The 11472-nt window shown below is 31.2% G+C and overlaps 1 protein-coding gene across 6 annotated transcripts in view; it reads right to left on the bottom strand.

Annotated features, from left to right (window-relative positions):
* LOC106464716 (adiponectin receptor protein-like) overlaps positions 1-8175 on the bottom strand; it is a 35455-nt gene extending 27280 nt beyond the window's left edge. The window contains exons 1-3 of one of the 6 annotated variants that reach the window (XM_022392484.1): positions 8074-8175; positions 7568-7742; positions 2529-2876 (exon numbers count right to left, since the gene is read on the bottom strand). In XM_022392484.1, coding sequence (XP_022248192.1) covers positions 2529-2816 — 288 coding nt within the window. In that variant the 5' untranslated portion in view covers positions 2817-2876; positions 7568-7742; positions 8074-8175. The remainder of the gene's footprint in view (positions 1-2528; positions 2877-7567; positions 7743-8073) is intronic. The other 5 variants (XM_022392483.1, XM_022392488.1, XM_022392485.1 and 2 more) reach the window with 5 other exon arrangements.
* Between the last annotated feature and the right edge of the window lie 3297 nt (positions 8176-11472).

The following is an 11472-nucleotide window of genomic DNA, read 5'->3' as shown; positions in this document are numbered from 1 at the left end:
GTGTGTGTGTGTGTGTTTGTACATATATATATATATATATAGTATTGATTAAGTGCATTGTAATTCAGTACTCCATGAAATATATATAGAAATTCAGGATTGTATTGAAATGTTACACAACCCTAGCAAAGTCTTTGAGAGATACAGTAACATTTATCTATAGACACTGATACATTCAAATCAAGACTAGGATAGTGCTGAAGAGTGAACTAATCTAAGATTTTCATATTTTCATTATTAGAAATATATATATTTTTTTATTTATGTGACTTTAAAAAATATTCTGTAGAATATACAGCTTTCATAGCAAAAGTGCTTAGTTAGGAAGTCTTAGCTGAAAATTTATTTTAAATTAATCTATTGAGGCACTTAATTTCCTTCTTACATTTAAAGTGTGTATTTAAGACTGATATCTTGACAGCATTCCAAATGTTAAGCCAATTACTGGATTCTCAACATAGATTAGGGATTAATTAATATTTATTTTTTCATTATTTAACATAAAAGTCATTATTTTTCTTTTCCTAACAATAATGCCCACTTTTTTAATTTTTAAAGATACTAAAGCCAACAAACTTATTCTTAGCAAGTTCTATTCATAACATATGAACAATAAGGGGCCATTTGGCCCTTCAAAATTGCCCTTGTACACCTTCCTTTGAGAAAAGTAAAAACTTAAACCAATCCTTTATTTTTCACACATTTATCAATTCCTCCTTTTGAACTCCAGTAAAGTCCTGACCTCCACTAACTACTGATAGTAACTCACTGTCTTAACTAGAGCCTAACCGGTTTTTTCCATATCTTAAACATGTTCTCTTGTCCTAATATCATCAGAATATAGTACACAGTAATCAAAGGGCTTTATTCTATCGATCCCCTGGATAATCTCGTTAACTTCAATAATATTATTACCTCTCACCATTCTTTTCTGAAGGGTAAATAAAGAAATCTTAACCTTGTTTTCTGAAGAGAAGTTAAGAGATCTTAAGCTATACCCATAAGTCAACCCTCCCATATCCTGGAATCATCTCAGTGGTTCTCCTCCAAACTCTTTTCAATAACTCAATATCCTTTCTAAGGTAAGAAAACCAAAAGTGTACACACTACACTGAATGAGGTAGAACCGATTATTTGTATAATGAGACAATAACTTATTTTGACTTGTGTTCAGTGTGTCCTAAAAGGGCTCAAGTGACTTATCTACAACATTGCCAAGATCCTTTTCTTCAGTCATTCTATTGAGTGTGACATTCTATTGATCTGTATCAAATGTATCCAACTAATGAATAATTAGCTTAGTGTACTCTGAGCTCCACCTGAGGAATACAAGAATGAAATTAATCACTTGATCCATGCAGAAATTTATATGTTCTGTAATACTTTGACATAAAGTAGGATACATATAGACTCTTGCATAATGTTTTTAACAAACAAAAAAATTTAGTTCTATACTTTTTCTACCAAGAAGTACATGTATAAAAAAAAACAACTGAAAGCCAAAATTTCTCAGGATAATTATCACAATTCCTTACATTATTTAATACACAATTTATAATATAAATTGATGTACCATTTAATTTTTATTATTTTAAGAAACAAACAGTCCATTCTTATAAGTCACGTATCTTTTCTTTCTGTAGTTTGAAATTAATAAAAAAGATTAAAAGATATTTTTAATGTACTGACAAAGGAAGCAAAAGCCTATTACCTTTCTACTCTAGTATATCAGCTCAAAATTTGTGTTAAGGCTGATACACTGTATAAAACATTAGTAAAGGTCATACATTTGATTTTTCATTGATGCTTAAAAGCAAAAATAGCTGTAGCTCTCACTTGGATAATAACTGACGTTGGTAAAACTATCCCCTATTCCAGCTGGAGACTTTGGATTGAAAGAAAAGTGTTAAAAAGACTTTAATTATTTTAACACTTAACTAGCTTTACTGTTAAAGTTTATTCTACAGTACTTGTAACATACTACATTGGACTAGTGTGGCCTAGTTGTTAGCATGCTCTGATTCTGAATGTGAGTATTAAGTATTTTGTGGCCAGCTGGCATTAAAATGCACTCCCAACTTTGGGATCTCTGCAGAACAATAAATCTGACACTCAAATCCAACTATTCAGTCAGACAAGAGTAGCCCCAGAATTGGCGGTGTGTCAAAAAAAAGAAATGAAAATACTTATTACTATTAATTTTGGTTTTATTTATTCTTGCAACAGAACACTTTTAACAACCCTGAGGAAGCACATCCAGTGCATAGATAGCCCTTTCTGTAGATTTGCACAAATATTCTGAAACAAACATACATTCAAAAAATAGAGATTAAAAAATATTTCCATACTCATAGGGTTAATAAAACTGTCTCATGAAGTTAATAAATATATCTAACTTACGAATAACTTTACATCATATCAATTTATGTGCACTTAGTATCTTAAGTAAAGAAAAAGTAAAAGAGTACACCTTTTTAAACTATTTTTACCAAATTGTTCGTGTACATCAGTAGTTGGAGTTAAAGTACCTGATTCACTTTTCTCAGAGAGAATGAATTTTCTCCAAATATGGCTCCAACTGGAGCACTTCTGGGTAAAGATGAAACAAAGTTAACTATCACCTCTGAATCTTTCAAAAGTTCCTCATCTTCTGGTGTTGTTGGGGGTGCAAATTCAGGCTCACTAAAACTGCTGTCTTCAAATAGGAACCCTTCAGGTGAGAAGAGGTCAATGTCTAGGTCTGAAGACAAATCACTTCCAAGTTGTTTTTTTCTAGTGTTGCCATAATTATTCTTTACACCTCGACGATGATTCATTGTTTTGTTTACCTCTATTTCAAGACAACTTCACATATATTGCTTTTTCCTAACTCAGACCTGTTGTGAAAGCAATGAAACTAAAGATTAAAGAAAAAGTTACAAATATACTCAAAAACTGAACAAGTGACTTGTGAGTTTTGTTTTCCATTCCTAAAGGCAGCTGCACTGAAATGGTAAATCCTCACAGATCAAGTACTTGTACAAAAATCAAAAAATAATGAAAGTATACACAGTCTAAGAGCTGCATTAGTCTTAACAATTTAATGTTCTTCTAGTGACTAAAAGTATTTATTTACAAGTTTTATTATTCCATTTTTAACAGTTCATATAAGAGTTTGAATTCAGTTTGTTAAATAAATAGCAAACATGGTAGTATTTCAGTTCAATTTGTAATTACAGAAGATTCTATATGTTTAATAAAATGATACAAAAACTTAACCATACTAAAAATGACAACAGTGCTATACAGGAATGCTTAATAACTTTTTTGCACAGGGAAAAACAAAGTATGTAAGTTTAAAATATGTTTCTAAACAATACCTCTAAAATTTAATCATACACATATAGTATTCATTGTAAACTTTTTTTCTCGGAAAATACTATCACAAAATGTTAGACTACCAGTTTGTGAGACACTATGGTATACACAAAACAAGATGATGGTGACGAACTTCGTGTTATGAGAAAAAACTCCCCTAGCTCACCTATGAATTAAGAATACTCAAAAGTTATGGAAAACAAAGACAGGAATTTTCATAACTACAGTTTTTACTATGATTAACTATGTAACTAGGATCTTTTATACATAATGTATTTTAAGAGAAAGGGTCATTGTTACTTTATAAAAACTCCAGTTGAGACCCACTCTGATACTACAACTAAGTAATTTATTATTTTTACACAATATTCCTCATATTGAAAAATACTTGACAATGACGTGAACGATGTCAAACATGTATAGTGCTTGTTTTTATGACCAATGATCAGTTTTTTAATATACAATGTTGATTGTTGAGTATTTTAATATATTTTAAATATTCATAGAAATTCAATAATGAATAAACTCAGTATTCCAAAGATTGTTTAATCTCGAAGTCTACTTTCAAGGGTGGTCCAGTTCAGTCTACAATTTGATCAACAAGTGTTACTGGGTTATACTAGTTTTGGAGAATTCCACTCCTCATCAGTAACCCTGAAAACAAGTAAAACAAAGAAAGATAAGCTGGACCTATATCACAGTGAAAAGTATCAACCAATCTGTTGGTGTGAATGTGATTTGTAATTACTATGATAAAAAACCTATACACAGGATAGGTGAAGTGAAGAATAAGTGTTATTGGCCACTGTTCAGTTCTTCTTTCAATTTTATCCAATCCTCATACTGTTTTACATACTTAAGTTTGAAAAACAAAACGCTATGTTAGACTTGTGTCAAACTACGAAAGCCATTGCTCTATGTTAATAAGATGACAGATATTAATATACCATACTAATCTAAACTTAATGCAAGATATTAATAAAATAATTTAAGATCTCGCATTTTTTATTTTTTATGACACTCATTATTTTCAACCAATTGTACAAGTTTTCTAAAACTTGTAGTAAATTTGTGGGGTACAGAACTCATTTTAGCAAATAATTATATAAACTGGGTGATAAGATAACCTTAAAAATAGTTCTTATCCCAGATTATTCAGTTTTTCAAATTTCTTTACTCTATGTACGTAGAAGTATGGAAGATATTAATGGCATTAATTCAGTGGATATACAGGTATAAGAATTGATTAATACATGAGCCTTTGTTACTAGTAGTGTATTAAACTCTTGGGTATTTTATACTTTTTCTAGCTGCATAGAGGATGTGAGGTTTTACATAATGTGCAGATGGCACTTAGGTAGGGTAGGGGGGGGGGAAGTCAAGTCAACTCTTGTACTGAGTATAACTTGTTTATTTTGCCAGCAATACATGTAAATGATTATTAAATACTACAGAAAACAATATGAGTAAATGTTCCCCCAAAAGATCGAGAGTTACATTTAAACTTTAAAAAAACTGTGTGTCCAGCCAGACCATGGATCACCAATAAGCCCCTCCCCTTTCCAAGTTGAATTCCAAAATGGTACTCCAGCAACAGAATGGCTTGGCCTTTAATTTCAGTAAGTGTATGGTAATGCACTTCGGTTATCATAAGTTGGATTAGAGCTGGGCAAATAATTCAATTACCTATGAACATTGATTGGTTTGATGTGAAATAATCAAATAACTGAAACTGCATTTAAACTGATTAGTGTCATAAAAATATTCAACTAGTTTCCAATTATTTCAGTTACCTAATAATTGAAATATTGCCATTACAATTTTTTGATTAATTCAACATTGTTCAGCTTAATCAGTTAGTGTCATGATTCATGAAAATAATCAACTAATCAAAATTAGTGTTTCTTAAAATGTAACTGTTAGTTAAGGTAAAATTGCTTTAATAAAAAAAGGTTACAAAAAATTAATATTAATCATTCTTTCTATTCACTGAATAACTTGTTTATTTAACTGTGTTTGTCAGAAATGATTAGACATTGACTAGTAACAGCTTAACAAAATTGTGGTGAGCTATGTTTTCATATTTTATTCATTTGAGTAAGTCTTTTACATGATGTAATGAATATGTGAAATCTAGAAGTTTCATGAAAGTTTAGGCTTCTGTGGAATCTTGAAGTTTCCTGTAATATGTAAAAGACTTGCATAATATAAAAATGCCCGGCTGACTAAGTTAAATGAATTAATCAGGTCAGTGTCAGTTAGAAAGTTTTTAGTGAGTTACACAGTGAGAGTTAGTAAGTCTGTTCATCAGTGACCATGTTAGTAAGTTAGTCAATCATTGTCTTTGTTATCAATCAGTGAGTGAGGACATTTTGCATGTTATTAAGTTTATTTGCGAGTTAATCATACCAGAGAAAGTGGTTTCTAGCCTTTGTAGAAGATTATTATAGAAATAAATATTTTTTTAATGTTAAGTGGACAAGACTTTGCATTATTTTTACCAAATAATCCAAACAATCAACCCAATTATAAAACACATCACAACAATATGTAACACCATTAAATCACAAGCCTATTTACACGAACAGGATACCCATTTAATTATGATTCGCTCTAGCTAAATAGGAAACAATCCAGCTGTTATCAAGTGCCACTTATACACTACCTCAGTACAGCAAGTTTTAAGTTCTTTGATCTATTGATTTCTCAACAAACACTCGTTTCAACAGTTTTTTTAATAATAGTACTGTGTTCTTTCTGAACTTACATCCATATCAAAAATTGTTTGCAAAAAGCTTGTTTTTTTTTTATAAAGTTATTTACGTTTTTCACACTGATAATGGAATTAGAAAATAATTCAGAAATGTCTGTGATTTTAATATTTCTTATAGTACTTTAATTTTCAACTTGTGATTTACTTTAATCTTTATAAATAGGTCATATAGTATCATCAAAGGTTTTCTTGGTACTGTATTTGTTTTTCTAGGATCAGCGAGTTCTTTTTACTGAATTATATATTATCTATCACACACTCTGTGAAAATAATTTTTACTAGTTCTATCACATGAAGTCTAAGGACAATTATTGTAAATAGGGTAGTACTGTGAGAAATTGTAAGGACAAAAACTTGAAATAGTAATTATCATGTTTCCTAAATTGTTATACTGGGTAATATCTATCATATTAAATGAAAGTTAGTTAAAATGTCTTTAAAAAGCCCCAAACAAGCTGACAATAGGAAGATAACCCTTATGTGAGAACAACTGATTAGTTGAATGTAATCAGTTAATGACCCTGATGATTAATTGATGAGCAAATTCCGAGAGTTACACAGTTCTAAAAGTATTACTACTGTATAAAACTACCTCTCGGACTCTATCTAGAATATTATATTATATACAGGTCTCTCTGTTAAAAAAATATTTTATGAGCCTAGTAGTACCAGATGTTTATCACCAAACCTTTAGATTTTTCTAAATTTTAGAAAATAAACAAATTGACAATTCGAACTTCACATTATAATTAACTTTCTCACATTATGTACCAAGAAGTTGCGCCAAACTATATAAAACTACTGTATTATGTTAAATAAGAACTTACTATTAAATCTTACAGTGCCTACTACTATCACTCACCCACTACTGCCATTAGTACTAACTCAGTAACTGTTCCTTATTAATACTATTAATAGTAATACAATAAATAAGTAGTGTATTACTACTAAGTAGGTAACACTACTACTACTATTAGTATTGAATAGTAATGTTTTTGCCAGTGGTTGTGCACTACTGCTACCAGTTTTATTAGTACCATTAACTTGATTATGTATATACTTAGCCCTATTACTACAAGTACAAATATTAGTAGATAATGCAGTACTACAGTTACTTAGTACTAGTAGTAGTCCTAATAACATTCCAGTTACTTAGTAAAATAGTAATGTAATATTAATTATTATTAATATTATCTAACGTTATTTGTTTCTTTTATTACATTACTACTAGTAGTAAAAGTATAGTGTATAGAATAACTATAAAGTATAATATTACTATTAGTACATAAATTTCGAATACGTATGCGGTCAAAAATTAAATTTGAATACAGTTAAACTAAAAGTAAAACATACTTAAATTACACATTTACCATAGTAAATTAGAAACAGTAAAAAAACTAAAATGTAAAATTAGTAACGATACTAGAACTACTTAACAGCATACTTCCTCAATCATTCTTCAAATATACTGGACTTCTTCATTATTCACTTCTTCGAAATTAAAAAATGTACATACGCTTACTCATTTTACTGGTTTTGATCTGTAGCATAGGCATTCCTTGAATAGACCATTACCATGGTCTCACATTTGTTTGCAGATGGCGACACATTCCTGTATAAAACAAGAATTAAGAATAGAAAATATAGCTGTACATAACTGAATTTGTCTGTGTTTAAAAATCGAATTAATTAGCTCCGTAGTACAAAACTGTAAACAACAAAAATGACTGAAGCATGCCTACATAGATCGAACATAATAAGCATTCGTAGTTTCCGATTTGATAAAATGAAATAGATAAATTCACAATATGCAATCGACAAATCGAAGCTATTATATTACTTGCGTAAACACCTAGAAAATGCTATTTCACCTATTTTACCATAGATTTTTTTTATAAATCACTTCTAATAATTGATTCATGTACATTTATACTTATTCTTACCATTTTAAAAACGTTGTAGCCCATATATCACTTCTCATAAAACAAGTGGTAATTTCAGCCTCGCGGATTTACCTGTGTAGTCAGTAAGGGTTTCTTAACTGGATACTCAATAAAACCAAGCTATGGAGCCTGCTTTTCTCTGAACCTGAAAATAATTTATCGTGCAAAAACATCAAAACAAGAAACAAATTCAGAAATCACGAAAGTGTTTATTAAATATAAAAACAAAACAAAATACAATACAATATATAGCAAAACAAAATGGCAGGTGTTTCCCATATACCGGTATATATGTGTTTAACTAGTAGAAGATATGAGAGAACCGTTAATTACTTTTTCTCTTGCCAGTTCAAATATAATCCTTCCTGAAGTCAAACTATAGATAAATAAATCCAGAGAAATCTAAATAACAAAAACAGCCCCGAAAAATAACTGCAAACTAAATAAACAAAGTAAACCAAAATCCGATTTAACCGAATTTGTTCAAAAGAATCAAATGCTTAACTTCTAGACTTTCTTGAAAGATATATTCTAAGATGATCCAACGTTATGTTCAAATCACGTTTACTTAAGACAACTGGTACGCCTAAAACTCTATGAGAATTCTAAAAGCTCCCAGAATTATAAAAGCAAAAGTTTAAAATAAGATGCTAGCGAAGATCATATAGTCATGAAGTTTGCTAAAATCTGAAGATTCTGAAGTAAACCTGGCCCTTTATATAAGACAGAAATGCACACAAAGCCATATTTGTTTCTGGGTACAAGGTCAGCAAGTAATCGGTGTGTTTGGAGCAAACTGCATGCAAAATGGCCACCCCTAGTTATTATCCAATTATCCAACATGAAAAACTAATGTTTTTTCTAATGTCATTACAAGTTATTTTTTCTAGCAAGAGAACACAGATAGGGCCCGGCATGGCCAGGTGGATAAGGCGCTCGACTCACAATCTGAGGGTCGCGGGTTCGAATCCGCATCTCACCAAACATGCTCGCCCTTTCAGCCGTGGGGGCGTTATAATGTGACGGTCAATCCCACTATTCGTTGGTAAAAGAGTAGCCCAAGAGTTGGCGGTGGGTGGTGATGACTAGCTCTAGTCTTACACTGCTAAATTAGGGACGGCTAGCGCAGATAGCCCTCGTGTAGCTTTGCGCGAAATTCCAAAAACAAACAAACAGAACACAGATAACAGCCAATTTTAAACAAATTTACGGTGCACTCTAGCGAAAAGGGAAGTAACCTACTTGAGCGCCCAATACGTCAGAACTGAGAACGATGAAAAATACCAAAATGTTTTTAAAAAATGTTTACACGTCAACTGAAGAAGTAGTAAACACATAGGACGGTTCAGTACTACAACGGGAATAAACTGATTCTAAGTTTCACAAACTAATTGGTAAAACTCGAGTCCAAAGGAAGTCCATCCTTATTAATCAGGTGCAACTGAATATTTTGTTGTTCGAAACACAGTAGCTTAGTTGGCTATGGCATCTGTCAATAAGCACAATTGCATTTTCTGATTCTTCCAGTCTTTGTCTCACCTGAGAAACGTTCTAACTTCATAGAATGGCGTGCATAGTATTTCCAACCAAATAATGTTTTTTTTGTTTGTTTGTTATAGAATTTTCGCTCATTACTCCTGGGATTCACAATACAATCACCTTAACCACTTGGTCGTGCGCTGCCAAAATAATGTTGATAGATATTATTTGGTATTTTCATCCTGAACGGCAATATATGTTACTCACGAACCAAATTAACAGGTCAGAAACCCTAAGGTTTAGTTAGGTATGACTATCCATAACTTATTCATTTAGAACTTCTGACCAGAGGAAAGCAACCAGTTAACAGCACTCGCTGTTTGAAAATTCGTAGATTTGGCTGATAGTAATATGCGCAAGATAAGTTAGTTTTTTCATATACAAAAGATTCAGTAAACCAGAAGCGTTCAGCAATTTTAAAACAAAATAATGATAATAAAAGTTAGGTATTTGTGTTCGTATCATTTTAAGTGTTATTCATTTTACTTTAGTGCACTATAAATAATCTTTAAAATTCATATTGGTTTTATAAATACAATATTTTTATTTGCTAATAAACCACGAAATATTATTAAATAATTGATTGAACAAATTATTCATTTGTCTAAAAATTTAAAATTGGTGACGGCTTACGCAGGGTTTCGATACCCGTGGTGGGTAGAGCACAGATAACCCATTGTGTAGCTTTGTGCTTAACTTCAAACAAACAAAGCTAACGCAGGTAGGCCTCGTGTAGCTTTGTACGAAATCAAACAATTAAACCTTTGAAGACCGCTGCCTACATTCCAGCAAAGCAGTTAGAATCGAACAGAATATGTTCGATTCTTCTATATCTTATTTTACAACGTGTCAAGCACAGTCCTACTGGCAGTTGCTCATTTAATGATGTTTGTGAAAAAGATGAAAAAGCTAATATTAAAATTCAGTATATTAGATTAGTGGTAATGTCTGTCAGTAGATGCCGCCACAAACAATAACTACCAAAAGTTAGTCTGTTTTAGTGAAAAGCTATAAAATAGGCTATCTGCGTTCTGTATCAACGAAGGGAATCAAATTCAGGATTTTAGTGTTTTATGCCCATAAAGTTACCGCTGACTTATCAGTAGACAATTAACAAAGGAAGATAACATTTATTTACCTTTAATGTGTTAACAGTTTTAGTTTTATTTTATACGTCTTGGTGTATTAACAAAAGGACAGAATACCAAAGTAATGTCAGTTTAAATTATCATAGCATGTAAGAAACGTTTAATGAAGAGAAAAGTGAAATGCTGTAAGCAACCAAGAAAAAAGAAAGTGGTTATTTCTGTTCACCAACATTCCCCAATGGGTCAGCAGTAAGTTTCCAAACTAATAATGTAAACAGGAGCAAAGTGAAGTCCCTAAATTTGGAGTGGTGTATGACTAAGTTTTGTCAATAAAATAGATTTATTAACATGTATTTTAATAAAGTTGCATAATTAAAATTATAATATAAATATGTAAAAGGTTGTTACATGCGCACTTTGAGTGTCCCTATGCATAGGGTTAAATAGCGCGCTCTGAATAAAAAAGATAATCAGCAGTTCTCGATATTCATAAACGGAAAATGTGTAAATGAAGATAAAGTGCTAAAACTATCAGAACTGTTGGCAGACTAGTGTGCGTCACGTGATCCAATTACGAAGTTTATCACCTTTTGCTGAATGCTTGCCGAATTTTTTATCGGCATTTTTGTTGTTTGTATAAAAATTCGTCGCAATTTTTTTTCTCTGAGGTTTCCCCAGCAAGAAGGATAAAAATTTTGCCAGCAGAATTCACAGAAAAATTTGATTTGTGCTGACAAATGGTATATTATCGGGAGGTGCAGCATTATCGCAT

The sequence above is a fragment of the Limulus polyphemus genome, unplaced genomic scaffold (assembly GCF_000517525.1).
Source record: "Limulus polyphemus unplaced genomic scaffold, Limulus_polyphemus-2.1.2 Scaffold1725, whole genome shotgun sequence".
Classification (NCBI taxonomy): Eukaryota; Metazoa; Arthropoda; class Merostomata; order Xiphosura; family Limulidae; genus Limulus; species Limulus polyphemus.
This window is presented reverse-complemented; position numbering and strand designations above follow the sequence as displayed.